Here is a 26,290-nt window from a genome sequence, read left to right on the forward strand (position 1 = left end):
GTGGATGACATGACTTGTTGCTCTTACTATTTAATCAAAAATTTACGGGGACATTTGATTGGATGGAGGAAATTATATAACAAAGGAATTGCAATTTTATGGGGATGAATATGTGAGAATAATGTGATAATTTAAATTTCAATGTTTTGCTTGCAGGATTGGAATTACTATGAATTTCAATTCTAATGTTTGCAGTGGCGGAGCCACATTTAAGGTGCAGGGGCCTTCCCACCCAACCAATTTTTTTTTTTTTTAATTAGTATTGTAGTTTTTTTTTTTTTTTTTTTTTTTGGCCCCCTCACTAAATATTTGTTATTTTGCCCACTCCAAGCAAGCTTTTAGGGTAATTTAGTGGATTGCTAATTTGCTATATAGTTAGTTTTTTAATTTGCAAATGAAATACATTGCAATTGTGTTTATTATAATTTATAATAATAAATTGTCATTTTGCTACCAAAATCTTTAAATTTCTGCTACTTTAATCTTTGTCTTTTTTAATTTGCAAATGAAATACATTGCAATTGTGTTTATTATAATAATAAATTATCATTTTGCTACCAAAATCTTTAAATTTCTACTACTTTAATTTTTATCTTTTTTAATTTGCAAATGAAATACATTACAATTGTGTTTATTATAATAATAAATTGTCATTTTGGTATCAAAATCTTTAAATTTTTACTACTTTAAATTGATCTTTTCTTTAAAAGAAAGAATTCTGAAAATTCAACATCAGTAAATTCATTTACAAGTTTTGAGCCATTGAATTTTGGAAGACGTTTCAAATTTTATTAGATTTGTAATATAATGATGTATTTTGAAATATGTTAAATAAATATTTATATGTTTTATTATTCCCTCTCAAATTGTGATTGCCCCCCCCGCACCAACCAATCCTGGCTCCGCCCCTAAATGTTTGGTATACATGAAAATTGAAAGGGAATAAGTAGTATAAAATTCAAAATGCCCATACTTATTATTATTATTATTATTATTATTATAAATTAAATGACCAAATTTAAATTTTACTTTTGAAAATTTATGTAACACGTTGTAAATAACCCTAGAATTGCATAACTAAAGCAATAAAATAGATAACGGAGTTTTGAAAAAATATATTTGATTGAGGTTGGCTTACTGATTGGCGTTCTGTGTTGATAGTAGGAGAAAAAGACACTCTAATCGAAAGAAAGAGGTAAAAGATTAATTTTAGGTTTAAAAATGAGGGGTAATTTTGTCTCAAAGTTATTTTTTTTTTATTCCTAAAATCTATAAAATTGAAATACCATGGGAGGGCATGTGATTCAAATTTCATGAAAATGATAGAGAATTTCAATTTCGCAGAATTGCAATTTCCTTCAACCAAACAAAGGAATTTGCTTGCCTTAAAAATTATGTAAGAATTAGATGGGAATAGAATATAATTGTAATTCCTTCAAACCAAACGTCCCGTTAGGGTTTAAGTCTTGGCCGAAGCTTATTCACCACTATGCTTATAATTGAGAGTTTAAAACTGTTGATCGCACGGACTTAGCTCGTTGATTTAGTAGACAATATTTAAAAGATGGAAAAAGAGATCAAGGTTCGAACTTCGACATCGATTATTACATTCTTTTAAATGTTTTATCGGGACGGGGTTGAGGATTTATCCTCTTGGGAAAAGAGAGTTCAAAAGTGCAACTTTTTCTATAATTTATTGCAAATTAATTGAGTTTCATTTGATTGAGGTGCACACTGCAACATTGTTGCCAAACTTCTCTGTATTCATTTAAATATTGAGATTTATTCAAGAAATGAAAGATAGCTAAAGATTGTGATTGGATCCATTGGACCAAAGTTCCCTATATTCATCGAGATAATGAATGGGCTTCATTTCATCATATTTCTTATTATAGTAGCATTCATGGATCACTAGCCCAGTTCTTGAAATGGGCAAATTATTGTATGGACCATGGTCCACACAATGTTATGTGGACCATAACAAAAAGTACATTTTTAATGTACTAAATGTACATTATTTTTGTACAGAATGTACATTATATAATATAATGTACACTCAGAACAAAAATAATATATATCCCCTGTATACAATATACATTATCTTTGTACTGAATGTACATTATTTTTGTATTGAATATAAATTATTTTATAGTAGACAAAATATGGTCCACACAACTTGTATGGACCATGGTCCACATAATAATGATTGTTGAAATGTGTGGATGGACTTTAATTAGATTGTGTAGCAGACCAAATCCAGGGATCACTATCCCATATCTAAAGCAAATATTGTACCCATTTGTACCCCAATCCCGGATCGTTATGCTATGCATCCGTATGGATGCAAAAATAACGCCGTTTTATTAAAAACGTGCATTCCACTTAAAAAAAAAATCAATTTTGATTCCCCTCAACAGTATTATGTTGTTCATTTATTCTGAAATTTTAGTTCATAGATTCTGAAATTTTAGTTCATAGATTCTGGAATTTTAGTTCATTGATTATGAATATTTAGACGTGAATCGAAACTGATTTTTTTTTTTTTCATTCATGTTGGATATTTAGTTCATCCATTGTGGATATTTAGTTCATTCATTATGGATTTTTAGTTCATCGATTCTGGAATTTTAGTTCATCGATTCTGGAATTTTAGTTCATTGATTCTGGATATATAGTTCAAATTATGCACAATATAATGTTGTTGCTGAGAATCGAAACTGAATATTTTTTTTTTTAAGTGAGACGCGCGTTTTTAATTAAACCTAATTTGCCCCCAATCCCATGGTGAATTGCCTTAATTTTTTATTTTTGTAATTTTAAAATATTTATTCTCATTATATGATCATACACAATCAAACATCAATATTAGCAATAATTTCAATTTCACCCTACTACCAAATATGCAAAATATTTTCACCAATACTCATTACTATTACCAAGTATTTGAATTTAATCTCAATTTCGATTCCCATGCGTGAAACACACCCTTAATATATTACGGAAAAGTATATAAATGTCCAAAAACGGTGGGTGAATGTTGTAGTGTGTGCAAGTGTGAAACATGATTCTTCATTATTGTCAATATCTTCTCGATTGAACCCATCGTTAATCAAATATTTAAAAACTTAATAGCACGTTGAGGACCTTTTTATGATTTATATGATAATTTGTGTTGGATTGTTTGAGCGTTTTGATTGTTCTGTTTAGATTAATCTCTCTCTCAAGCAAGAGTCAAACGATGTAATTTGAACTGAATTTAAATTAATCTTATAATAGTGAGATATTGGATGTTGGTTGTTGAATGTAGGGGTGTAAATGAACCAAGCAGCTTGCGAGTCGCTTGGTTAAAGCTCGGCTCGAGCTCGAGCTCAAATATTTTAGGCTCGTGGCTGCTCGGTCAACTTCGAGCTCGAGCTCAAGCTGGCCCGTTTCATAATCGAGCCGAGATTGAGCTTCAATTTTCGAACTCGGCTCGACTTGTTTATACCCCTAGTTGAATGTGAGGAAAAAATTTTAAACTTTCAATAATAATCTTTAATGGCCTATTTGGTTCACGGAATAGGCCGGGAATGGCATAGCATTCCCAGTAATATGCCTATTCCGTTGTTTGGTAACCATTTCTATTACCAGGAATATTATTCCTGGTAATAGCCTATTACCTCAAATAAGGTAATAGCTATTACTAGGGCCCCCCCGGTATTAGCCTATTACTGAATGCTCAGGAATAGATTTTAGAATCTATTTCCCTTTTTACCACTTTCTTTAACCTAATTTTTTTTTATCCTATATATAAATTTATCCTATTTCACCACCGTTGCCACCACCATCACCGCCGCCGCCGCCACCACCACCACCATCGCCGCCACCACCACCATCACCGCCGCCGCCGCCACCGCCGCCACCGCCACCGCCGCCACCGCCACCACCACCACCATCACCGCCGCTGCCGCCGCCGCCACGACCACCATCACCGCCGCTGCCGCCGCCACCACCACCACCACCATCGCCACAACCGTCGTCGTCGCTGCCGCCACTGCCACCGCCACCACCACCACTACCACCACCGCCACCGCCACCACCACCACCAGAACCACCACCCAGCAGCACCACCGCCACCACCATCACCACCACCGCCACAACCGTCGCCGCCCCCACCACCACTGTCACAACCGTCACCGTCACCACCACCACCGTCGCCCCCACCACTGCCACCGCTACCACCACCTACCACCCCAGCACCACCACCACCACCGCCACCACCACCATCACCACCGCCACCATCAAATATTTTTATAAGGGTATTTATGTCTTTTAAAACATATTTCATTTCTATTCCTTAAATCAACCAAACATTGTAATATAATTCCTAAAGTCTATTCCTTCCGCGAACCAAACAATAGAATACAATTCTTATTCTATTCCTTGCCTATTCCATTCCTTATGGAATAGCATTCCTATTACCTCAAAATTCATTCCGTGAACCAAACGTGCTGTAAGAGTTTTAGTACTTTCAAATTTTATTCTCTCACTTTTACTCACAAATAAGAATTAAATAATTTTATTAGATGGTGTGAGAAAAAATATCTACATCAAGAATTTGTGAGATGAAATAAAAAGTAGGCCTAACTCCTAAGAAATGAAATAGATGTATTAATTTCCAATCTGTAACGGACTGGTGAAGTCGTCAACAATCAGTGTTGACTTGATGATTTGAAAGGACGACTTTTGTCATTGTCTCATGCAGGCCGTAAAGAAAGAAAACAAATACTCGTACATACTAAATTCATTGTCGCATAATTTTTTTTTTATTATTATAAATTCATTGGTCCCATAATTCACGTAAACGGTGAAGAAATTGTGTAATTTTGCTATAACTTTTGTGGAATTTAACGAAAAATTCCTGCAGTTTTACTGACGATCTGTTTCGAATTGAATTGACAACAGTGCGCATTTGTGGAAGGAGGACCGTTCTTTCTTTCTTTCCCTCTCGGTCTTCTGCGACGACTACGTCGTTTCTCTCACGGACAGTTGAATATTCATTGCTGTTCTGCTCCTTCTGTTCAAAGAGATTACCCCTTTCGTTCTCTCCCTCAGGTTTTTGAATTCCCAGTGAGCAAAAAGAAGCAAACTTTCCAAGGAAATCTCTCACTATTTCAGAATTTTGACATCTTTTTCTTCGGTTCTGTACTTCTGCTCTTCAGAATCATGGGTATACTAGCTCCTTTGAGGAGTTATCGGAGCTTATGAAGGGAAATCTGGGATTTAGCAGAGAAGGATGAACTGGGTTTCGGGTTTGGTTCTTCTTTTCTGCTTATTATCGCCGTTTCTTCAGCTGCCATTAGTCTCCGGCAACGCCGAAGGTGTGCTCTTTCAGTTTCCTTTTCATGATTTGTTTAAAGATTATGAATAATTATCACTGTTTTCTCTCAATTTTGAATGAACAAGGGAAAGGCAAACTAGATTGATTATTGTTGTGTATGCCTCATATGTATTAATGTATATGTAGGGTTGTTTATGAATATGATTCTTGTAATTACCATCACAATTAATAAAAGAATAGTTTTGCTCCCTTGCAATGATACCCGAACCACGAAAATCTTGTCTTTTTTACTTTCTGCAATTATTGTCTAAACAATTATACTTCGTTTAATTTGCTAGTTTATGTCTTACAGGCGACGCCTTGAATGCTTTGAAGACCAATTTGGATGATCCTAACAATGTTCTGCAGAGCTGGGATTCGACCCTTGTTAATCCCTGCACTTGGTTTCACGTTACATGTAGTCCAGACAACAGTGTTACTAGAGTGTAGGCTGCTCTTATCATCAATTTGGGTTTCACAGTTTCTGCTTTGGTGTGATTGCTAATACTCATTTTCGGTTATTGCTTGCTTCTAGTGATCTGGGAAATGCGAATTTGACGGGGCAACTGGTTCCACAGCTTGGTCTGCTTTCAAATTTGCAGTACTTGTGAGTTCTTCTTTTGTGTGTTAATATGGTTCGTTTCGTGATTGCTTCAACTTGATGAAGATTGATGCTGATGGTGTTAAACGGATTACTTAAACTTGGGCTGCAGATTTTCGTGCTAAATTGCTTCTACTGTGTTATGTTTGCAGGGAACTTTACAGCAATAATATAAGTGGAATAATTCCTAACGAACTCGGGAACTTAACAAACTTGGTCAGCTTGGATCTTTACATGAACCACTTGAGTGGTCCCATCCCCGACTCCTTGGGCAAGCTTCAGAAACTGCGTTTCCTGTATGAGTTTGCATCTTCCTGCCTTTTGCTTTGATTTTGTTAAATTTTTTACGACTCTAGTGACATATACCTGAATAGAAGATAATGTGAAGTGTTGAATTATGTGTACAATTTGGGTTATATTTTTAGTTTTCTACCGTAATCTTGGATACATGAAACTTTGTATCGTATGAAATATGCAAAAACATACTTTTCTTTCCAACTGTCACCTCTATGACCAGTTGAGCTGCCCATGCGGGCAAAACATACTTTTCTAGCGAAGTGGTTTGCGGTGCATAAAAAATTGAACTTGAAATCTTCTGATGTTGCCGTAGACTAGACTATGAGTGGTGATCGATGTTTTAACTACCTAAAGAGAAAGTGTGAACCGAGTAGTATGTAATTAGCTCAGTCCTGGCTCTGTGATTGTTTTGTGGATCCTAATACCTTTTTTCTTTCGGGAAATTTTGAAGGAGGCTCAACAACAACACTTTGAATGGAGGTATTCCCATGTCTTTAACGACAGTGTTTACACTTCAAGTCCTGTAAGTATAAAATGGGTTAACTTTTCACGCCTCCAAGTTTTACTTCTCTATGGGAACTAATAGTGATCATCGTTCAAATGCAGTGATCTCTCATCTAACCATTTGCAAGGACAAATCCCGGTGAATGGTTCCTTCTCACTTTTCACTCCTATCAGGTTTGTCTGGCGTATTCTTTCCCCTCTAAATTTCACTATTCTTTGTTTCATAATTCTTGATGGCTAAGCTAAGCTGCTAAATTTCAGTTTTCAAAGTAATCCAGGATTGCGAGCCCCTCCGGTTTCCCCGCCTCCTCCATTTTCTCCAACACCCTCTTCTTCTTCTGGTTTGTCGAAATCATTTCTCTTTTTTAGAACTGCTTTAAGTTTGGAATTTCGGTGGCCATTGTAACTCTCCCAAAGAGAAAGCATAAAATTTTACGAAAACTCGATTAATATTGCAGGAGGGAACAGTGAAACCGGGGCCATAGCGGGAGGAGTTGCTGCAGGTGCTGCTCTTCTGTTTGCAGGTCCTGCAATTTTGCTTGCTTGGTGGCGGCGAAGGAAACCGGAAGTCTACTTCTTTGATGTTCCCGGTTAGAACTTTAAATGCTATCAATGTAAAAAAAAAAAAAAGTTCATAATTCTAAGCGGTTATTTACTTATTTTGCAGCTGAAGAAGACCCCGAAGTTCATCTTGGACAGCTCAAGAAATTCTCCTTGCGCGAACTGCAAATCGCGACGGACAATTTCAGCAATAGCAATATCCTTGGAAGAGGTGGATTTGGTAAGGTTTACAAAGGGCGTTTGGCTGATGGCTCTTTAGTTGCAGTTAAGCGACTAAAAGAGGAACGCACTCAAGGCGGGGAGATGCAGTTCCAGACCGAGGTTGAAATGATCAGTATGGCGGTGCATAGAAACCTTCTCCGTTTACTTGGCTTTTGCATGACACCAACAGAGCGGTTGCTCGTTTACCCGTACATGGCAAATGGAAGCGTCGCATCACGCTTAAGAGGTACTTCTTCTCGTTCCCGAGTATACATGGAACACGCTAAGAATTTTTTCATTATCGGGATTCAGACAACGATATCCTCTAAATGAATCTAGGTACTCAAGAAAGACAGACGGGACATGTTGAGCATATAATATAATATAATATAAACATAAATGTACAATTCAACTATCAGCTTAGGCTTTTAGTTGAGATGGAGCACCTGTTTCAATTTGGTATCAGAGCCATAAATGTGCAATTCAACTATCAGCTTAGACTTGCTTCTAGTTGAGATGGAGCACATGTTTCAATTGGGCATAATGAAACTCTATTTTGCATAACATTTCTTCTTTCTTTTTATCGTTCACTAAATTTAGCTGAATTATGAACTATTTTTTTCTACTAAATTTAGTTCAAGTTCTTGCTAGAGAATAGAAGCCTTTTATAGTTTAGCTTAATATCGGGAAGTTGTGTTGTCCATGTCGTTGTAGAGCGACGAGACACGGATACACCACTCGATTGGGCGAAGAGGAAGTACATTTCTCTTGGAGCTGCAAGAGGGCTGGCGTATTTGCACGACCATTGCGACCCGAAGATTATTCATCGTGATGTGAAAGCTGCGAATATCTTGCTGGACGAGGAGTATGAGGCCGTGGTGGGCGACTTTGGGCTCGCGAAGCTCATGGATTACAAGGACACCCATGTAACCACCGCTGTTCGGGGTACAATCGGGCACATAGCTCCTGAATATCTCTCAACGGGTAAATCTTCAGAGAAAACGGATGTGTTTGGGTATGGAGTTATGCTTCTGGAGATCATAACCGGGCAACGGGCCTTTGATCTTGCCCGCCTTGCCAACGATGATGATGTCATGTTGCTCGACTGGGTAAGCAAGCGTTTTACCAGAAAACTTTTAGCTGAGACGGAACACATGTCTGCAGAACTAACTTTTTTCGAGAATTTCAGGTGAAAGGGCTGCTAAAGGACAAGAAATATGAGACATTAGTGGACATAGATCTTCAAGGAGACTTTGTTGAAGAGGAAGTGGAGCAGCTAATCCAGGTAGCTCTTCTTTGCACACAAAACTCTCCATTGGAGCGCCCAAAGATGTCTGAAGTTGTAAGGATGCTAGATGGCGACGGCCTGGCTGAGAAGTGGGAGGAGTGGCAGAAGGAAGAAACTTTCCGGGCAGATCTCCTCCACACCCACCACCACAATCCTAACACCGAATGGATCATCGCCGATTCCACTTCAAATATCCGGCCAGACGAGCTGTCTGGCCCGAGATGATGAACCTCCATCACCAAACATGCATTCATCATATTCAACCGAGTTTTTTCCACTTTTGGTCCCACACCCATAGAACAATCCCCGCATTTGGTACTATTAATGGACTCTAATTTCCGGTCATGATTACGTTTCAGGTGGTGACTTGTCTTAAAGGGCAAAATTGTCATTTTAATTATTTTTTCCTAAACTTTTCGAGGAGAATGACTGGAAATGACAATTTTGCTTTTCAAGATAAGTCAGTTTCTTGAAATTTGGTCACTGGTGACCAAAAATTAGGTCAGATGAACTAAATGTGAGACAAAATATGAAAAAAATTAATAGTCGGTGTCCAAATGTGAACCAGAAGTGGAAAAACTCTATTCAAGCCAAGAAATGTATGTTATGAGATTTTCAAATTTCTGCAGAATTCATTACACAGAGTGGCCTTACATGATCAACAGCCATTTGCGATTGTTATTGAAATGATTAAAACCCAGAATAACACAAACATTCTCGAATTTGTCACCGCACGATGCTTACAACCTTTCAGCTCATCATTACTGATAATCTGCAACAAAGATTTTCATAATCACAAGACTAAAAGTGAAAAAACTCAAAAAAAAATCATGTTTTTAATCTCTTTTTACCTGTAACTGAGAAGACACGATGACAGTAAGCGCACGAGGAAGAGGGTCGACGCCAAGCCATTCGCCATTGTTGAAGATCTGAAGACCGAAGAGTTGGTGGTGAAGTATGGTGATGAGGTTTGGGTCGTAATGGGGAGCTGTTCCCATGGTGGAACTTGGGTTAGGACAAACAGGATAATGGTTTACCATGATATTCAGATTCTCAGTGAGATTGTTTCTTTCGAAATATCCGGCCTCCATTCCCAGAGCTTCACCCATCAGATCCAATATCTTCAGTCCCAGCATCTTCATTTCTGTTGAATATGCAATCACCATTTCTCTGCAATTATGTCAGTTTTAATTTTCTTGAACCTGCTAAATATTAATGTTTAGAAAGTGGGAATTGAAATTTGGGTTTACCGGTATCCGGCCGGCTTTTCAAGCCAAGATTTTGACTGAATGGACTCATCATCCATGACGAAACCATCGACTATCTGATTGTCATATCTTACTTAAAACCAATTGATGATAAGTAAGTGGATATTAAACATTTAACTACACTTCTCCATGATAAACCACCACATCACGTCTCAAATCAAGCAGGGACTGAACTCGGTCAACTGGCCGACGCCCAACACTATACATTTACAACAGTGATCCAATTCAGTTTTCAGTCGCAATTATAAGAAGTAGTGGAACACATGTTTGTTGCATGTCAGGACATTTTGCTGCTCATCAATTTGTTATGCATGTTTGAGACCTGTACGAGAATGACGTGCATATGTTTTAGCCGTTCGAAATTTACCATACTTAATAATGCAACCCATCCATCTTCCTTAAAAAAATTCATTTAGCTCAACTAGTCATAGAGATGAAACTTTAGAAGAAAAAGAACTCATTTAGTTCAACTGGAATGGCATTGATTCTGGGCAAAATATATTTATAAATTGATTCACTAACTTAAGGCACGTTACCGCTCTTAGCTTGTTCTGGAGAAGGGTGGAGGGGGCATGTGTATGTGTTTTATTTTGTGAGTTTTTGTGTCTTGTGTTATGAAATTGTGTACCTTTAAAAATATAAATTTTGTATTTAAAACAAATTAATAGTTGTGTCTTATGTTATGATCGAAGACAAGTACCTCCTTGTTTTTGACTAAATTGATAATGAGTTGATCATATGAATCCGGTAAACTTTGGAGTAAGATTTCTGCACGTTCATTCACTTCTATTTTATAACTCAAAGCCGAGAGTTGTGAAAATAGTGTTTAGAGTGTTGATGTGCTCAGTTACTGAGGATGTCTCCATCATCCTGAGAGTGTACAGTTTCCTCTTCAAGAAAATTTTGTTGTGCAGTGATTTGGCCTCATACAAATTTACAAGAGTATACCATACCTCTTTTGCCGTACCTTTTTCCGCCACACTTGACAAAACTTCATCAGCAAGTGCTAAGTGCAGATTGGCAATAGCGTTGCTATCCATTTCTGTCCACTTCGCATCGTCAGTGAAATCGGCCGGTCTTTCTTCAATTGCTGCTACACAGTTATCTTTCCTGAGAATTGCTTTCATTCTAATTTTCCACAGAGAGAAATTGTTCCCTTTGAACTTTTCAATCTCGTACTTGGCCGCCATTGTAAGTGGTGTTCTTGATTCAAATCCTGAACAATATATCTAAATGGTATTGTATAATAGAATAATATCGGCCTTGAGAATTTACCAGTATTTATTCTAACATAAACAATACAAAAAGATATATCTATGAACCTAACCTGAGGCTCTGATACCACTTGTTAGGATCGAAACGGGTTCACAACACCAAATTTACAATAGCAACTTGGACTGGAAATATTGAGAATAAATTCTAGTGTAAGGTTTAAAATAAATCATACACAAAGCAAAACAAAGCAAATTGAAGAAGAATTTTTCTGTATTGACAAAAGGATAATACAATAGGAATTACAAATATAACTCTCTATTTTTCTCTACAAAATTTTGCTATACTCTCTGTATATTTCGTAAGAGATGGAATGGGATGAGATGAGATGATCTGATGAATGAATGATGTTGTCTTATTTATAGCAATCAGAAGTCTAGAGAATTCTAAGCTAGAACCCATGTGCATAGAGAATTCTTTCCCTGCAAATTTTCTCCAAAACACATGCCCAAACCTAGCCCCACGCTTTTAGGCAAACCTACTCCCAAGTCCCTTAGGAAATCTCCTCCCAAGTTCTTTAGGAAATCTCCTCCCAAATTCCTTTAGAAAATCTCCTCCCAAAATCCTTTAGGAAATTTCCTCTCAAAATCATCCCTGGCAAACTTCTGTCCATTCAACATTCAGACTTTAATATTTACATTTGACATCTTAAAATCTCACCTTATTCCATTCACATTGGACAATACTACAATTTAATCATGTGATGTTCCAAATTTCCTCAATAATGTTTCATAAAGGAGGAAAAGCCCAGAAAGAAAATTCAAAAAGCATGATTATTCTATGGTGATCACATATAATAATAATAATAATAATAATAATAATAATAATAATAATAATAATAATAATAATAATAATTGAGCTACTGCTCGAAATGAAAGGTGGATAGAATATAATTTTCATACTAACTAAAATATCACAAACTTAATTCTTGCTTGATCTATTGCTCCGGCTTCCTAGCTGGTGCTTACTATTTTATCCTTAACCTCTAATGGTGGAGTAGATGAAACCCACTATCTATATATTAATTCAGGAGTGGGGGGATACATATATAATTTGCCAACTTTATGTATGCATGCACTCAACAATTAGTATATACAAATTCTTAGTGAATTTCACAATCGAGCCAATCTTGAGCTTCAATTTTCGAACTCGAGCCTGCCTATTGTTTATCGAGCTCAAGTTTGAACTCGGATCGACTTATTTATACCCCTAGTTGAATGTGAGGAAAAAATTTTAAATTTTCAATGATAATTTTTAAAAGTTCTATTACATGTACCTCTCAAATTTTATTTTCGCACTTTACTCCATATGACAAACAAGGATTGGATAATTTTATTAGGTGAATCTCAAGAAAAATGTCTACGTCAAGAATTTGTGAGATGGAATAAAAGTTAGGTGTAAGAAATGAAATGAGTAAATACCCAAAATGGTCACTCGACTATAGCTAAATTCACAAATTGATCATCGACTTTCAATTTCAACCAATTAAGTCTTTAACTTTGCAATTTTAACACAATTTGGTCATTTGTCTATTTGACCGTTTGTTGACTGTGATTTTTGAGGATATATATGTAATTTCATGGTCCATCGTCGATTTTTTAAGGTCCCGGTTGCATTTCCAGACCGCATTGTTACATTTGAATCCACTGTCGAAAACAATCTACCAAATCCGGTCGCCTTTCTTCATCCTCCCTCTGAATTCAATGTAGTTGAATTCGTACCAGAGCGAAGAAGACGACGTGTTTCCGAACCGGTGCAACGTCATCCTAGAGGCCTCCACATGCTCCAATGAGATCTGTAGGTTACTCTGGAGATCATCGATGACGGCGCGGCCGCCGACGTTGATGCATGAGTGTTCGAAGGCATGTTTGAAGTTGGGAATGTAGGGTTTCCATATGGGATTGAAGATTTTCCGGCCGATTAGGGTGAAGAGGAAGAGGAGTTGCTCCAACACCAGGAGAACGATTACATATATATCTTCAAAGATCACGGTCAACAAACAGTCAAATAGATGGAGGACCAAATCGTGTCAAAATTGCAAAGTTAAGAACTTAATTGGTTGAAACTGAAAGTTGATGATCAATTTGTAAATTTAGTTATAATCGAGAGATTATTTTGGGTATTTACTCAAATGAAATAGATGTATTATTATTTTCCAATCTTTAACGGACTGGTGAAGTCGTCAACAATCAGTGTTGACTTGATGATTTGAAAGGACGACTTTTGTCATTGTCTCATGCAGGCCGTAAAAATCAGAAAACAAATACTCGTACATACTAAATTCATTGTCTCATATTTTATATTTATAATAAATTCATTGGTCCCATAATTCACGTAAACGGTGAAGAAATTGTGTAATTTTGCTATAACTTTTATGGAATTTAACGAAAAATTCTTGCAGTTTTAGTGACGATCTGTTTCGAATTGAATTGACAACAGTGCGCATTTGTGGAAGGAGGACCGTTCTTTCTTTCTTTCGCTCTCGGTCTTCTGCGACGACTACGTCGTTTCTCTCACGGATAGTTGAATATTCATTGCTGTTCTGCTCCTTCGTTTCTCTCCCTGAGCTTTCTGCCATTCTGAATTCCCAGTGAGCAAAAAGAAGCAAACTTTCCATGGAAATCTCTCACTATTTCAGAATTTTGACATCTTTTTCTTCGGTTCTGTACTTTTGCTCTTCAGAATCATGGTATACTAGCTCTTTTGAGGAGTTCTCGGAGCTGATGAAGGGAAATCTGGGATTTTAGCAGAGAAGAATTGGGGCGGGGAAGGATGAACTGGGTATCGGGTTCGGCTTTTCTTTTCTGCTTATTACCGCCGTTTCTTCAGCTGCCATTAGTCTCCGGCAACGCCGAAGGTTTGCTCTTTCAGTTTCCTTTTCATGATTTGTTTAAAGATTATGAATAATTATCACTGTTTTCTCTCAATCTTGAATGAACAAGGGAAAGGCAAACTAGATTGATTATTGTTGTGTATGCCTTTAATGTATATGTAGGGTTGTTTATAAATATGATGCTTGTAATTACTATCACAATTAATAAAAGAATAGCTTTGCTCCTGCAATGATAGTGTTATGGCCTTATCCGCACAACACACAGCAACAGTAAGAAAAGAAGAGAGATAGGGTTTAGAAGAAGAAGAAGAGATGAAGAAAAAGGAATATTTGATTAAACATTGCGTAAAAACCCCAGTCATCCGTTCTACCATATATAAGCCATGATCTACTACAGCTAATCCCATGAATTCCTAACCGAATCCACAGCTGGAATTGATAACTGAAAGAAAAGAAAAGGAATAATCTAAACAGAAATCAGTAATTGGCTTTGAGTCAAACGACGTCGCTTGAAATAATCCATAACCGTCTTGCTTTTGAAACGACGCCGTCGGATACCTTCAACCAACTTCAACTTCCTCCAGTCCAACGACGTCGTTTGGTGTCTGTTCTTGATTTCCAACCTTAGTCCCCTTCTTCCTAGCTTTCCTTCGTTTATTTCTCCCAGTAAGGGCTGTTACAGTACCCCCTTCTTCCCGAGATCCTTGACCCCAAGGATCAAACAAGGGATACTGCTTAATTACATGATAATAGTCCTCCCACGTGGCTTGTTCCTTTGGCAAGTTGGACCATTGAACCAAGATCTGTGTCACAGCTTGATTCTTTCGTTTTACCAACCTTTTGCCAATGGCTGCAATGGGTTCAGCCTGGACTTCTCCATCCTTGCCTATAGTTGGAGGCTCTATCTGTGGCACCACCCATTCACTCACCTTCCTCTTCAATTGTGAGATGTGAAAGACAGGATGCAATAAGGCCCTTGAGGAAGCTGAAGCCTATACGCAACTTTACCAACTTTTTCCAACACCTGGTAAGGCCCAAAGTACCTGGAGGACAACTTCAGATTAGCTCTCACTGCTAGAGACACTTGCCTGTAGGGTTGGAGCTTGAGGTACACCCAGTCTCCTACCTCTAAGCTTCTTTCACTCCTTCCCCTATCTGCCTGTTGCTTCATCCTATGCTGAGCCTGTCTCAGATTCTCTTTCAGTCCTGCTAAGATGCTATCTCTTTCTGTTAGCCAATTGTGCCCTTCAGCCCCAGAGGCAAGCCTAGCTGCCAGTGTAGGTGGAGAGTAGCCATACAAGGCCTGAAATGGGGTACATCTGAGGGCTGTGTGATAGTTTGTGTTGTACCAAAACTCTGCTAAATGGAGCCATTTAGCCCAAGACTTGGGCTTTTGGAAGACCATACACCTAAGGTAATTCTCCAGGCACTTGTTAACTCTTTCCGTTTGGCCATCAGTTTGGGGGTGGCAAGCTGTGGAAAGATTCAATTTGACCCCCATCTTCTTGAATAAGGACTGCCAAAATGCACTGGTAAAGACTTTGTCCCTATCTGAAACAATGTCTTTTGGGAGCCCATGTAACTTGTATATGCCTTCCATGAACACTTCAGCAATACTCTCAACAGAATATGTATGTGAAACAGCAATAAAATGGCTATATTTAGTCAATCTATCCACCACTACCAAGATTACTTCCTTGTTGCTGGATTTGGGTAACCCCTCTATGAAATCCATGGAGATACTAGCCCAAGCTTCCTTTGGAATGGCCAGAGGTTGCAAGAGACCAGGGGTTGCTATGTTTTCATGCTTACATCTTTGGCATACATCACAAACCTTCACCAACTCAATCACATCCCTCTTCATACCCTTCCAATAGAAGAACTGTTTCAGCCTTTGGTAGGTGCCTTGCTGACCAGAATTTCCCCCTAAAGCAGACTCATGCAACTGCAACATCAACCTCCTTCTCAAATCACCTGTTGAGCCCACATAAATCCTGTGTTTATACCTCAGAATGCCTCCAACTACAGTCACATCAGGCAAGGCAGTGGTGTCAATCAAACAGTTTGCCAAGGTTTCCACTGCCCAAGGATCATTGCTATAGCTTTTCTCTACCTCCTCCATCCATTGAGGTTGAACTGATGAAATGGAATTTAACTCAGTTTCACCCTCCCCAAATTGCCTGGAAAGGACATCTGCCACACAATTCTCAGTCCCTTTCTTGTATTTGATGGTATAATCTAACCCCAACAGTTTGGCCAATCCTCTTTGTTGTACAGCAGTGGTAATTTTTTGTTCCAACAAGAACTTAAGGTTGTGATGATCAGTTGTAATGGTGAAGTGTCTTCCCATTAAGTAAGGTCTCCATCTCTCAATCGCATTCACAATAGACCAATATTCTTTTTCATAAATAGACATTCCCATCTGTTTTTCTCCAAAGGCCTTACTAAAGAAGGCAATGGGCCTCCCTTCTTGCAACAGTACAGCCCCCATACCTCTTGAACTAGCATCTGCCTCTACCACAAATTCTTTTTGGAAATTAGGGAGGGCCAACACTGGTGCACTGCATAGGGCCTGTTTCAGTAACTCAAAAGCCTCATCAGCTTCCTTATTCCATTCAAAAGCATTCTTCTTGAGTAGATTAGTCAGTGGTCTGCTAATAATCCCATAAGATTTTATGAACCTTCTGTAATATCCTGCTAAACCTAAAAATCCCCTTAGGGCCTTCACAGAAGTGGGCTTAGGCCAGGCAGCCACAACTTCTAGTTTTGCAGGATCAGTCTTTAACCCTTCTTTGGAAATTATGTGGCCTAAGTATTCCACTTGGTCTTTTGCAAAGGAACATTTACTCATTTTTGCCAATAGCTGATTATCTTTCATGATCTGCAACACCTCTCTCAAATGGACCCAATGATCCTCCCAAGTTGCACTATAGATCAGTATATCATCAAAAAACACTAACACTGACTTTCTGAGTAAGGATTTGAAAACCTGATTCATTAGGGCTTGGAATGTTGCAGGTGCATTGGTTAATCCAAAGGGCATAACCCTAAACTCATAGAGCCCTTGGTGAGTTCTAAAGGCTGTCTTATGCTCCTCTCCTGCCCTCATCCTAACCTGATGATAACCTGATCTTAAATCCAGTTTAGAGAAGCACCCAGCTCCAGCCAACTCTGAAAACAAGTCCTCCACTAAAGGAATGGAAACTTATTTTTCACAGTGAGGTTGTTAAGGGCTCTGTAGTCCACATAAAATCTCCAAGTATTATCTTTTTTGGGGACTAATAACACAGGAGAAGCAAAGCATGATGAACTGGGCACTATAACCCCAACAGACAACATCTCCTCCACTATCTTTTCTATGTCATTCTTTTAGTCATAAGAGTATCTATATGGGCCAGTGTTCACAGGTTTGGACCCTGGAATCATGGGAATGGAATGGTCAAGGGATCTTTGGGGTGGTAAGGAAGTCGGTTCTGAGAACACTTCCTTGAACTCATCCAGTATGTAAGTGAGTTCAGGGAAGGCTAAGGTATTTTGGCTATTTAGTGTGGGGTAAGGTTGTGTGGTGTTGGTGTTGGCATGCACTGTATTAGGAATCCTTTAACTCCTCTTTTGTGCCACTTCTTAATCTGCTTTTCAGAGGCCCCCTTAAGTAAAATTTTCCTGGTCAGCCCCTTTAATGTTATCCTCCTGCCATCCTTGTGGAATGAAAGACTAGGTGGCCTAGTATGCAATTGTATAGGTGCATATTGGTCTACCCAATCCATCCCTAATACCATATCACACCCTCCTAATTCAAGCAATCTGAAATCTTTTGTGAACTCCTCCCCTTGCACTTCCCAACTCAGCCCCAAACAGGCAGTGTCACATCTCATCTTTTCCCCATTAGCAACAATTACTACTAATGGTTTCACTCTCACAGGCTCCCTTCTTAATTGAAAGAGCACCCTTGGATCCAAGAAGCTGTGAGTGCTCCCACTATCTACTAAAATCACCACTTTCTGTTTCTGAACCATCCCAAGGAGTTTGATGGTATTCATGCCCTCTCCCCCAACTACTGCACAGAGGGTAACTTTTGCTTCCTCACTACCCTTGTCTCCCTCAATTGGCTCAGCAATTTCAGATGTCTCATATCCCTCATCCTCCTCTATCAAGTTAAAAGAGGGACCCTTACACTTGTGCCCTGGCTGCCAGGACTCAAAACACTTGAAACATCTTCTTTGGTCTCTCAGTTGGGATTTAAATCTGTTCAGGTCAGATATGGGTGAGTTGGATGACTGGGTTGAGGCAATAGGTTTAGGGTTGTGGTGTGAGGGGGTGGATTCAGATGGTTGGCCATTATAGGATCTGGGTTGAGGTGGTGGTTTAGGATTCCAGGAGCCTGATTTGTTAGCATCAGTAGCCCTTAATCCTTTCTCAAATTGCCTGGCATACCAGACAGCATCTCCTAGGGTGTTTGGTTGTGAAGTCCTGACAAAACACCTCAGGGACTGTTTCAGTCTTGCTATGTAATTATCCCTAAAATAACTCTCTGTCAGACAAGGGTAGCCCTGCAACAACTGACTTCTGTAGTCTTCATACTTATCAGTGAAGTCATCCACTGATCCCCACTGTTTCAGACTTGCAAATTCCTCCATCAAGGAGGCCCCACTACTGCCAAACCTCTTGCACACAGCCTCGGCAAAGGGTTGCCATTGAAACCCATGCCTAAGCTCACTCACATAGCCTTCATACCACACAGCTACCCTCCAAGAAAGATTGACAAACAGCAGATTCATGATCTCATTCCTAGGAATATGTGAGACCATAAAGAACCTCTCACATCTCACAATCCAGTTCCTGGGATAATCATAATCGAAGGGGGGAAAATCAGCCTTATACCTGGGGTAGAAATCCACATTGGCCTGTCTCCTAGGTGCCCATTCTCTCTCAGGAACTTCGACTGGATCCTCCTCCTCCACAGGTGCCTTATCAGCTCTCCTTCCCGGATCCTCACCGGCTTCTCCCGGAATCAGAGGTTGTGGTGAGCCCATAGGGAGGTTACCCTGCACAGAAGACTGTCCTGGAGATCTGTTCATCAATGGGGGTTGTGGTCGGTTCAGCCTCAAAATGGCTAAGACCTCCTCTCTGAAATTTCCCAGCTGATTATTGAGTTGCTCCGAGTTAGTAGCGTTGGACTGTGCCTGAGCTTCCACCATTCCCTTGAGCTCAGCTATCTGTCCTTCCACCCTCTTCATGCGGTCTTCCATGATCGTGAGCTCTGATACCAACTGTTATGGCCTTATCCGCACAACACACAGCAACAGTAAGAAAAGAAGAGAGATAGGGTTTAGAAGAAGAAGGAGAGATGAAGAAAAAGGAATATTTGATTAAACATTGCGTAAAAACCCCAGTCATCCGTTCTACCATATATAAGCCATGATCTACTACAGCTAATCCCATGAATTCCTAACCGAATCCACAGCTGGAATTGATAACTGAAAGAAAAGAAAAGGAATAATCTAAACAGAAATCAGTAATTGGCTTTGAGTCAAACGACGTCGCTTGAAATAATCCATAACCGTCTTGCTTTTGAAACGACGCCGTCGGATACCTTCAACCAACTTCAACTTCCTCCAGTCCAACGACGTCGTTTGGTGTCTGTTCTTGATTTCCAACCTTAGTCCCCTTCTTCCTAGCTTTCCTTCGTTTATTTCTCCCAGTAAGGGCTGTTACAGATAGCCGAACCACAAAAATCTTGTCTTTTTCATTTGTGCAATTATTGTTCGATTCTTGTTCTGGTTTATCTCAATAATTATACTTCGTTTAATTTGCTAGTTTATGTCTTACAGGCGACGCCTTGAATGCTTTGAAGACCAATTTGGATGATCCTAACAATGTTCTGCAGAGCTGGGATTCAACCCTTGTTAATCCCTGCACTTGGTTTCATGTTACATGCAGTCCAGACAACAGTGTTACTACAGTGTAGGCTGCTCTTATCATCAATTTGGTTCTCAGTTTCTGCTTTGGTGTGATTGCTAATAGTCATTTTCGGTTATTGCTTGCTTCTAGTGATCTGGGAAATGCGAATTTGACGGGGCAACTGGTTCCACAGCTTGGTCTGCTTTCAAATTTGCAGTACTTGTGAGTTCTTCTTTTGTGTGTTGATGAAGATTGATGCTGATGATGTTAAACGGATTGCTTAAACTTGGGAAATTTTTACATGATTTTTTTTTTTTTTTTTCGTGGGGATTGGGAATGTGTAAGTTCAAGTGTAAATGTTGTTTCTTCTGCAGATTTTCGTGCTAAATTGCTTCTACTGTGTTATATTTGCAGGGAACTTTACAGCAATAATATAAGTGGAATAATTCCTAACGAACTCGGGAACTTAACAAACTTGGTCAGCTTGGATCTTTACATGAACCACTTGAGTGGTCCCATCCCCGACTCTTTGGGCAAGCTTCAGAAACTGCGTTTTCTGTATGGTTTGCAGTGCATAAAAAGTTGAACTTGAAATCTTCTGATGTTGCCGTAGACTAGACTATGAGTAGTGATCGATGTTTTAACTACCTAAAGAGAAAATGTGCACTGAGTAGTATGTTATTAGCTCAGTCCTGGCTCTGTGATTGTTTTGTGGGATCCTAATACCTTTTTTTCTTTCGGGAAATTATGAAGGAGGCTCAACAACAACACTTTGAATGGAGGTATTCCCATGTCTTTAACGACAGTTTTTACACTTCAAGTCCTGTAAGTATAAAATGGGTTAACTTTTCACGCCTCCAAGTTTTACTTCTCTATGGGAACTAATAGTGATCATCGTTCAAATGCAGTGATCTCTCATCTAACCGTTTGCAAGGACAAATCCCGGTGAATGGTTCCTTCTCACTTTTCACTCCTATCAGGTTAGTCTGGCGTATTCTTTTCCCCTCTCAATTTCACTATTCTTTGTTTCATAATTCTTGATGGCTAAGCTGCTATATTTCAGTTTTCAAAGTAATCCAGGATTGCGAGCTCCTCCGGTTTCCCCGCCTCCTCCATTTTATCCAACACCCTCTTCTGGTTTGTCAAAATCATTTCTCTTTTTTAGAACTGCTTTAAGTTTAGAATTTCGGTGGCCATTGTAACTCTCCCAAAGAGAAAGCATAAAATTTTATGAAAACTCGATTAATATTGAAGGAGGGAACAGTGAAACCGGGGCCATAGCAGGAGGAGTTGCTGCCGGTGCTGTTCTTCTGTTTGCAGGTCCTGCAATTTTGCTTGCTTGGTGGCGGCGAAGGAAACCTGAAGTCTACTTCTTTGATGTTCGCGGTTAGAACTTTAAATGCTATCAATGTAAAAAAAAATAAAATTGTTCATAATTCTAAGCGGTTATTTACTTATTTTACTGTGTTCTCTCTTGTTACTTATTTTGCAGCTGAAGAAGACCCCGAAGTTCATCTTGGACAGCTTAAGAAATTCTCCTTGCGCGAACTGCAAATTGCGACGGACAATTTCAGCAATAGCAATATCCTTGGAAGAGGTGGATTTGGTAAGGTTTACAAAGGGCGTTTGGGTGATGGCTCTTTAGTTGCAGTTAAGCGACAAAAAGAGGAACGCACTCAAGGCGGGGAGATGCAGTTCCAGACCGAGGTTGATATGATCAGTATGGCGGTGCATAGAAACATTCTCCGTTTACTTGGCTTTTGCATGACACCAACAGAGCGGATGCTTGTTTACCCGTACATGGCAAATGGAAGCGTTGCATCACGCTTAAGAGGTACTTCTTCTCGTTCCCGAATATTCTCTATTTCTGTAGTTAGTATACATGGAACACACTAAGAATTTTTTTCATTATCGGGATACAGACAACGATATCCTCTAAATGAATCTCGGTACTCAAGAAAGACAGACGGATCAGAACGAAACTCTATTTTAATTTGCATAATGAACTATTTTTGAATTATGAACTCTTTTTTTTCTACTAAATTTAGTTCAAGTTCTTGCTAGAGAATAGAAGCCTTTTATAGTTTAGCTTAATATTGGGAAGTTGTGTTGTTCATGTCGTTGTAGAGCGACGAGACACGGATACACCACTCGATTGGGCAAAGAGGAAGTACATTTCTCTTGGAGCTGCAAAAGGACTGGCGTATTTGCACGACCATTGTGACCCGAAGATTATTCATCATGATGTGAAAGCTGCGAATATCTTGCTGGACGAGGAGTATGAAGCCGTGGTGGGTGACTTTGGGCTCGCGAGGTTCGTGGATTACAAGGACACTCAGGTACCCACCGCTGTTTGCGGTACAATCGGGCACATAGCTCCTGAATATCTCTCAACAGGTAAATTCTCAGAGAAAACAGATGTGTTCGGGTATGGAGTTATGCTTCTGGAGATCATAACCGGGCAGAGGGCCTTTGATCTTGCCCGCCTTGCCAAAGATGATGATTTCAAGCTGCTCGACTGGGTAAGCAAGCGTTTACCAGAAAAGTTTTAGCTGAGACGGAACACATGTCTGCAGAACTAACTTTTCCCCGAGAATTTCAGGTGAAACAGCTGCTAAAGGACAAGAAATATGAGACATTTGTGGATATAGATCTTCAAGGAGACTTTGTTGAAGAGGAAGTGGAGCAGCTAATCCAGGTAGCTCTACTCTGCACACGATACTCGCGGTTCAACCGTCCCAAGATGTCTGAAGTTGTGCGGATGCTAGATGGCGACGGCCTGGCTGAGAAGTGGGAGGAGTGGCAGAAGGAAGAAACTTTCCGGGCAGATCTCCTCCACACCCACCACCACAATCCTAACACCGAATGGATCATCGTCGATTCCACTTCAAATATCCGGCCAGACGAGCTGTCTGGCTCGAGATGATGAACCTCCCTTCCTTCTTCCATCACCAAACATGCATTCATCATATTCAACCGAGTTTTTTCCACTTTTGGTCCCACACCTATAGAACAATCCCCGCATTTGGTACTATTAACTGAAGAGTCATAACCCCGAATGGGTGCAATATTTTTGGAGGACTCTGAAATGTCGTTGCATGGTTAGTGGATACCAACTAAGGAAAATCGTCTTTGGGGAGTGCATTTCTCTCTCATAAATAGTCGGTGTCGACCAGGACGTTTTTAATACTCCGTATTTGGGCTGTATTTGGAATTATGTATTTCGGCTTCATTTAATATATTCACTCTTTGTATTTCTTCTCCCAGTCTTATTTATATTCGCTAAGTAGGAATGTCACCATTTTATCTTCAATAGGAGTCCGTGTCAAACTTTGTGTCATAGAATGTTTGATAAGGACTCAGTAGGAATGTCACCATTCCGTCAACCTGTGCACCACCGTTCACTGCCGTCGAAAACCCAGCCGTAACCGAAAACACCGCCGGATTCCGTCAACAAGTACACCAATGCAGTCTGCTATCGAAAACCCACCGGCAACCAAAACCACCGCGCCAGATTCCGCCACCAGCGCCGCCAAATGCTCCAGAAGCTTTCAAGAACCGCCGCTCAAAACTATTCACGCTCCAGGGACCACAAATCTTTGTTTTTGCTATTATTCTATTTTGGGTGGGACCATAGAAGTTTCCTAGGATAATTATCCTAGAGTCGGACTCCACCAACACGCTTTTCCTTGCTTCAAAACATATTTTCATGCATAGACTTTATCGTATCCACTTACCATATTATGCACCCTCGGTAAAACCATCCGGACTCACACCTATAGAACAATCCCCGCATTTGGTACTATTAATGGAATCTAATTTCAGGTCATGATTATGTTTCAGGTGGTGACTTGTCTTAAAGGGTAAAATTATCATTTTAATTATTATTTTCTAAACTTTTCGAGGAGAATGACTGGAAATGACAATTTTGCTTTTCAAGATAAGTCAGTTTCTTGAAATTTAGTCACTAGTGACAAAAAATTAGGTTACATAGACTAAATCTGAAACAAAATATGAAAAAATTAATAGTCAATGACCAAATGTGAACTAGAAGTGTAAAAACTCTATTCAACCCAAGAAATGTATGTTTTGAGATTTTCAAATTTCTGCAGAATTCATTACACAAAGTAGCCTTACATGATCAACAGCCATTGTCCATTGTTATTGAAATGATTAAAACCCAGACTTTAAGGTTGAATTTTGCAGAAATCTATGACGTCAGACTCGGTCTTGTTTGAAGCGTAATGTTGAAGAAACTCCTTGTACCGAACAGGCCAGAACACCGGCGCCGCTCCCGCGGCGGCGGCGTTCACCACCGCCGCGGCAGGCTCCACCACAGCGTCAAGGGAAGGTCCGATGAACGTCCCGATTGATACGCGAGCAGCGCTCGAATTTGTCACCACACGATGCTTACAACCTTTCAGCTCATCATTACTGATAATCTGCAACAAATATTTTCATAATCACAAGACTAAAAGTGAAAAAACTCAAAAAATTCATGTTTTTAATCTCTTATTACCTGTAACTGAGAAGACACGATGACAGTAAGCGCACGAGGAGGGTCGACGCCAAGCCATTCGCCATTGTTGAAGATAAGACCGAAGAGTTGGCCTAATTACACTTTGGTGTGCAGTTGACCCTTATTCCTTTAAACTTTGATAATTAAAATGAAAATAAAGGAAATAAAATAGAATATATAGAGGAGGAGAAAACCATAATAATACTTGATTGCATGCATGTTAAGGATTCAAAATATATTCTATTTTCACTTCTATTAATATTTGGGCCGACCATAGTTGAGAGCCCCCCAAAATCGCAGTCACATAGTAATCTACCAATCGTTATATCCTACACCACGGCGCACATAGTACTGTTCGCCGCGCGCCTCCCAAAACGACGTCGTTTTGGGTAGTGTTGGGAGGCGCGTAGAAAGTTGCTGAGATTATGTGTATTTGTTCACAACGTTATGTGTATTTGTTCACAACGTTATGTATATTGGTTCATACAGTTATGTGTATTTTTTATACAATTATGTACATTCTTTTTATACAATTATGTACATCCGAATCATAAAATTTGTGTGTATTATGTTAAGAGTTGATGTGTATTATGTTAAAAGTTTATGTTTATTATGTATTATGTTAGATTATGTGTATTATCTTTTAAAAAGAGTATGTATATTTTGTTATATAATTATGTACATTCATGTATAACATTATGTGTATTCTAGTATAACATTATGTACATTCTTAAACAGCGGGTTTTTTTTTTTTAAAGAAAAAACTACTGCCATTCACTGGGGCGGGAAATTTCAAAAAAAAAAAATAAATAAATTAAAACGACGTCGTTTTGCATCTGGGCGCATAGTGCAACGCGCGCCGTGGTGTAGGATATAAATTGCCGTAATCTACTACCACATGTTGTACTGCATCTATTAACAATATATTCATCGATATAAAATTACACATTTCCTACTAAATACACTCCATCTACCAAAAAATACACTCCATCCATATTCTATGATCTTAGCGTTGCATTTAATATAATCATTGACTCATATCTTACTTAAAACCAATTGATGATAAGTAGGTGAACATTAAACATTTAACCACACTCCTCCATGATAAGCAGGGACTGAACTCGGCCAACTGGCCGACGCCCAACACTATACATTTACAATACTGATCGAATTCAGTTTTGAGTCGCAATTATAAGAACTATAGTGGAACACATGTTTGTTGCATGTCAGGACATTTTGCTGCTCATCAATTTGTTATGTACGAGAATGACATGCATATGTTTTAGCCGTTCGAAATTTACCATACTTAATAATGCAACCCATCCATCTTCCTTAAAAAGAACTCATTTACTTCAACTGGAATGGCATTGATTCTGGGCAAAATATATTTTATAAATTTAAATCACTAACTTAAGGCACATTACCGCTTTTAGCTTGTTCGGTAGAAGGGTGGAGGAAATAAATTGTGGAATGTGTTGATTCAAACCATACACAATAAGGTTACTAGCTAGCAAAACAATATTCCTTATAAAATTATTTTGGGTTGGTTGAATTGTGAATCAGGAGCTTGACAATGAGCAGGGTTCCTTATATCATGGATCAGGGTCCATAGTGCACTGTGGACCCTGGTGCATGTGCATTTGTTTTATTTTGTGAGTCTTTTTTTTGTGTTGTGTTATGAAATTT

General features: G+C 39.1%; 3 protein-coding genes and 1 long non-coding RNA gene across 7 annotated transcripts; 2 read left to right on the forward strand and 2 right to left on the reverse strand.

The window, feature by feature from the left end:
• Positions 1-4,999: 4,999 nt before the first annotated feature.
• On the forward strand, positions 5,000-23,072 carry LOC109165621 (BRASSINOSTEROID INSENSITIVE 1-associated receptor kinase 1-like). 2 transcript variants are annotated; one of them, XM_019314466.1, is made up of 13 exons: positions 5,000-5,094; positions 13,919-13,941; positions 14,034-14,208; positions 20,016-20,148; positions 20,236-20,307; positions 20,500-20,643; positions 20,839-20,910; positions 20,994-21,065; positions 21,149-21,222; positions 21,340-21,471; positions 21,578-21,919; positions 22,213-22,607; positions 22,688-23,072. In XM_019314466.1, the coding sequence occupies exons 3-13, from the start codon at positions 14,124-14,126 to the stop codon at positions 23,009-23,011; spliced, it is 1,845 nt and encodes a 614-aa protein (XP_019170011.1). In that variant the 5' UTR covers positions 5,000-5,094; positions 13,919-13,941; positions 14,034-14,123; the 3' UTR covers positions 23,012-23,072. The 2 variants fall into 2 exon arrangements, with proteins under 2 accessions (XP_019170011.1, XP_019170010.1); XM_019314465.1 differs by lacking the exons at positions 5,000-5,094; positions 13,919-13,941 and adding an exon at positions 5,186-5,230 and having other exon boundaries at positions 14,060-14,208.
• On the forward strand, positions 5,117-24,230 carry LOC109165619 (BRASSINOSTEROID INSENSITIVE 1-associated receptor kinase 1-like). Of its 3 annotated transcripts, none has more exons than XR_002051569.1 (12): positions 5,117-5,360; positions 5,673-5,805; positions 5,895-5,966; positions 6,113-6,256; positions 6,709-6,780; positions 6,864-6,935; positions 7,023-7,102; positions 7,220-7,351; positions 7,429-7,770; positions 8,238-8,632; positions 8,713-9,152; positions 23,911-24,230. XR_002051569.1 is itself a non-coding variant. In XM_019314464.1 (12 exons), the coding sequence occupies exons 1-12, from the start codon at positions 5,276-5,278 to the stop codon at positions 9,034-9,036; spliced, it is 1,788 nt and encodes a 595-aa protein (XP_019170009.1). In that variant the 5' UTR covers positions 5,124-5,275; the 3' UTR covers positions 9,037-9,473. The 3 variants fall into 3 exon arrangements, 2 of the variants coding, with proteins under 2 accessions (XP_019170008.1, XP_019170009.1); XM_019314464.1 differs by lacking the exon at positions 23,911-24,230 and having other exon boundaries at positions 5,124-5,360; positions 6,709-6,736; positions 6,780-6,791; positions 6,895-6,935; positions 8,713-9,473; XM_019314463.1 differs by lacking the exon at positions 23,911-24,230 and having other exon boundaries at positions 8,713-9,473.
• On the reverse strand, positions 9,470-11,269 carry LOC109164836 (protein DOWNY MILDEW RESISTANCE 6-like). The gene is made up of 4 exons (XM_019313383.1): positions 10,931-11,269; positions 10,062-10,135; positions 9,663-9,981; positions 9,470-9,583 (listed from the first exon to the last, which is right to left on the reverse strand). Exons 1-4 carry the CDS (start codon positions 11,267-11,269, stop codon positions 9,470-9,472), a joined length of 846 nt encoding a protein of 281 aa, XP_019168928.1.
• On the reverse strand, positions 24,178-24,689 carry LOC109165622. The gene is made up of 2 exons (XR_002051570.1): positions 24,605-24,689; positions 24,178-24,527 (listed from the first exon to the last, which is right to left on the reverse strand). It is a non-coding gene; the product is annotated as an uncharacterized LOC109165622 (long non-coding RNA).
• Between the last annotated feature and the right edge of the window lie 1,601 nt (positions 24,690-26,290).

The sequence above is a fragment of the Ipomoea nil genome, unplaced genomic scaffold (assembly GCF_001879475.1).
Source record: "Ipomoea nil cultivar Tokyo-kokei standard unplaced genomic scaffold, Asagao_1.1 scaffold3069, whole genome shotgun sequence".
NCBI classification, from domain to species: domain Eukaryota; kingdom Viridiplantae; phylum Streptophyta; class Magnoliopsida; order Solanales; family Convolvulaceae; genus Ipomoea; species Ipomoea nil.

What these genes read in the sequence shown, in the direction of transcription:
- LOC109165621 (XM_019314466.1), top strand. Translation starts at nt 14,124, where the DNA reads ATGAACTGGGTATCGGGTTCGGCTTTTCTTTTCTGCTTATTACCGCCG. An exon ending in CTTCAGAAACTGCGTTTTCT is followed by an intron (nt 20,644 to 20,838) that starts GTATGGTTTGCA and finishes GAAATTATGAAG; the next exon opens with GAGGCTCAACAACAACACTT. An exon ending in TCACTTTTCACTCCTATCAG is followed by an intron (nt 21,066 to 21,148) that starts GTTAGTCTGGCG and finishes GCTATATTTCAG; the next exon opens with TTTTCAAAGTAATCCAGGAT.
- LOC109165619 (XM_019314463.1), top strand. Translation starts at nt 5,276, where the DNA reads ATGAACTGGGTTTCGGGTTTGGTTCTTCTTTTCTGCTTATTATCGCCG. An exon ending in GTGTTTACACTTCAAGTCCT is followed by an intron (nt 6,781 to 6,863) that starts GTAAGTATAAAA and finishes GTTCAAATGCAG; the next exon opens with TGATCTCTCATCTAACCATT. An exon ending in ATGTCATGTTGCTCGACTGG is followed by an intron (nt 8,633 to 8,712) that starts GTAAGCAAGCGT and finishes CGAGAATTTCAG; the next exon opens with GTGAAAGGGCTGCTAAAGGA.
- LOC109164836 (XM_019313383.1), bottom strand. Translation starts at nt 11,269, where the DNA reads ATGGCGGCCAAGTACGAGATTGAAAAGTTCAAAGGGAACAATTTCTCT. An exon ending in GGATGATGGAGACATCCTCA is followed by an intron (nt 10,136 to 10,930) that starts GTAACTGAGCAC and finishes TATGACAATCAG; the next exon opens with ATAGTCGATGGTTTCGTCAT. An exon ending in GAAAAGCCGGCCGGATACCG is followed by an intron (nt 9,982 to 10,061) that starts GTAAACCCAAAT and finishes ACATAATTGCAG; the next exon opens with AGAAATGGTGATTGCATATT.